Below are 2,157 nucleotides of genomic sequence, written 5' to 3' on the forward strand. Positions count from 1 at the left end.
GCTCCCGGGTCGTTTCTTCGCGAGCGACCTGGCTGTGTCGCTCCGAATACATCGCTCCCGAGTCGTCTCCTCGCGAGCGACCTGGCTGTGTTGCTCTGAAGACGTCGCTCCCGGCTTGCTCAGAAACCATAGACGCGAGCGACCTTAGGGTGTCTCTCTAGGAGGTCGCTCCCGGCTTGTTCGTCGCTCTCAAATCGACACAACCCGAGCGACCTATGGGTGTCGTTGTGGTGAGGTCGCTCTAGGAGCTGGAGCGACTTCGCCTTGTCGCTCTAGGAGGTCGCTCCGAAGCGTAAATGGCGAGCGAGTTCATGGCGTCGCTCCGGTAGGTCGCTCCCATGCATTGCTCGTCCAATGATCACCTTAATCACCTCTTTTGAGCTCCAAATGCACCCAAATGTCTCCAAGAACTCCATGTGGTACTCCAATACCTGATAAAGACTCATGTATACAAAATGCAACCTAAACATGGCTAAATCCTAGTCTATATGATAAAAATGCACATGAGTGAATGGATAAGACAATGGAAATATGCAAGATATCATAAGGCAGCAAAGAGATGCAGCAAAGAAAGGATGTCTAAGAAGATAGTGCTTGATGGGAATGACCTTTCTAATTTTCAGACAATGTGGGGCATCAAGAAGCAGGATTTAGACATGAAAAAAAGGCTGTCCAAGATGAAGTTATTGGACAGTCTCATTGCTAAACCCGAACCTCTTGCGGCTTATGAAGAAGGTTTGAAGAAGAAACTCATTGATGAGTTAATGTCTAATTAGTGTAAGTGGTTTCTATTGCATAAGTTATGTAGTTTATCTTGTTGCATAAGTTTCTGTTTAATATATATGTTTCTAATGTTCTGTATCTTCTTTTTGTTGTCAGGTGAATGAATGGAGCATTCTTCTGTCACGGGTTGTATTGTGCTTGTACTCTTGTCTCTTGTTTGTATGCTATAATGTTTGTGCTTCTCACGGGTTGTAATGTCACGGGTTGTACTTTTGTTTCTCTGCTATTGTACTTTTGTTATTTTCTATCACGGACCTAGAGTCTCGTTTGTATGCATGTGACTTGTATTATTATTTGGTTTCACGAGACTTGTATCATCAAACATTATAAAGTATTCATGCTTCTGTCTTTCCAGAGTACCAATTCATTTTCTCTCCTCATAGTTTCACCGAACCAAAGATCAAAGCAAGACATTCTCAAGTTCTCTCTTTAGTCTCAAGTTCTTTAAAAAATACTAAATCCTTTTTATAGACACCCAAACAAACTTCTGAAAACACAAAGCAAGTCTAAAACACCACCCTAATCTTCTTAAAACTTCAAACAAAAAACAAAACACAACCCCAAACCAAAATGGATACGTTTTCACTAAGTTCTCCCGGTTTTGTGAACCTATTATCTTCCCAGTCCAGTCAAACCGTAGAAGTAGGGTCGTCTGAGGTTCCTAAACCGGCTGCTGAAAGGAGAAAGTGGACGACTCAAGAAGACATTGTCCTCATCAGTGCCTGGTTAAACACAAGTAAAGATCCCATAGTTAGTAACCAGCAGAAACTGTTTTGGAGAAGAATAGAGGATTACTTTAATGCAAGCGCTCAGCTCGGTGGCTTTCCACCTAGAGAGTGGAGTCAGTGTAAGCAGAGGTGGGGAAGGGTGAATGAACAAGTGTGTAAATTTGTGGGAAGCTATGAGGCAGCATTGAAGGAGCAATCTAGTGGGCAGAACGAGAATGATGTCATGAAGTCAGCTCATGACATCTTCTTTAACGACTACCAGGCGAAGTTTACACTTGAACACGCGTGGAGGGAGCTGAGGTATGATCAGAAGTGGAGATCGAACTCTATATCAAGAGATGGTGCAAAGGAGAAAATGAAGGAAGCTGCGGAGACGGTGCCTGACTCGGATGAGGCTAGGCCTCCTGGCGTTAAGGCTTGCAAAGCAGCCAAACGCAAGAAGCATGGCAATGAAGCTGCATTTGATCGCCTGGAGAGCATTCTAGAGACGAAACAGAATCTTTCGAAACAGAAAATACTTGATCGTCTCCTCTCTAAGAACATAGCTAGTCTAAGTGAAGCTGAGGTCGCTTTGAAGGACAAACTTGTTTCTGAGATGCTTTAGGTTGTTTACTTGAAAATTTCTTGAATGCTTTAGCTGATTAAT

At 43.3% G+C, this 2,157-nt stretch overlaps 1 protein-coding gene across 1 annotated transcript; it reads left to right on the plus strand.

Moving 5' to 3' along the window:
• Positions 1 to 1,353: 1,353 nt before the first annotated feature.
• Positions 1,354 to 2,115, plus strand: LOC106308380 (glutathione S-transferase T3-like). The gene has a single exon (XM_013745538.1). The coding sequence runs from the start codon at positions 1,354 to 1,356 to the stop codon at positions 2,113 to 2,115; it is 762 nt and encodes a 253-aa protein (XP_013600992.1).
• The last annotated feature ends 42 nt before the right edge of the window (positions 2,116 to 2,157 follow it).

The sequence above is a fragment of the Brassica oleracea genome, chromosome C8, assembly GCF_000695525.1.
Source record: "Brassica oleracea var. oleracea cultivar TO1000 chromosome C8, BOL, whole genome shotgun sequence".
NCBI lineage: Eukaryota > Viridiplantae > Streptophyta > Magnoliopsida > Brassicales > Brassicaceae > Brassica > Brassica oleracea.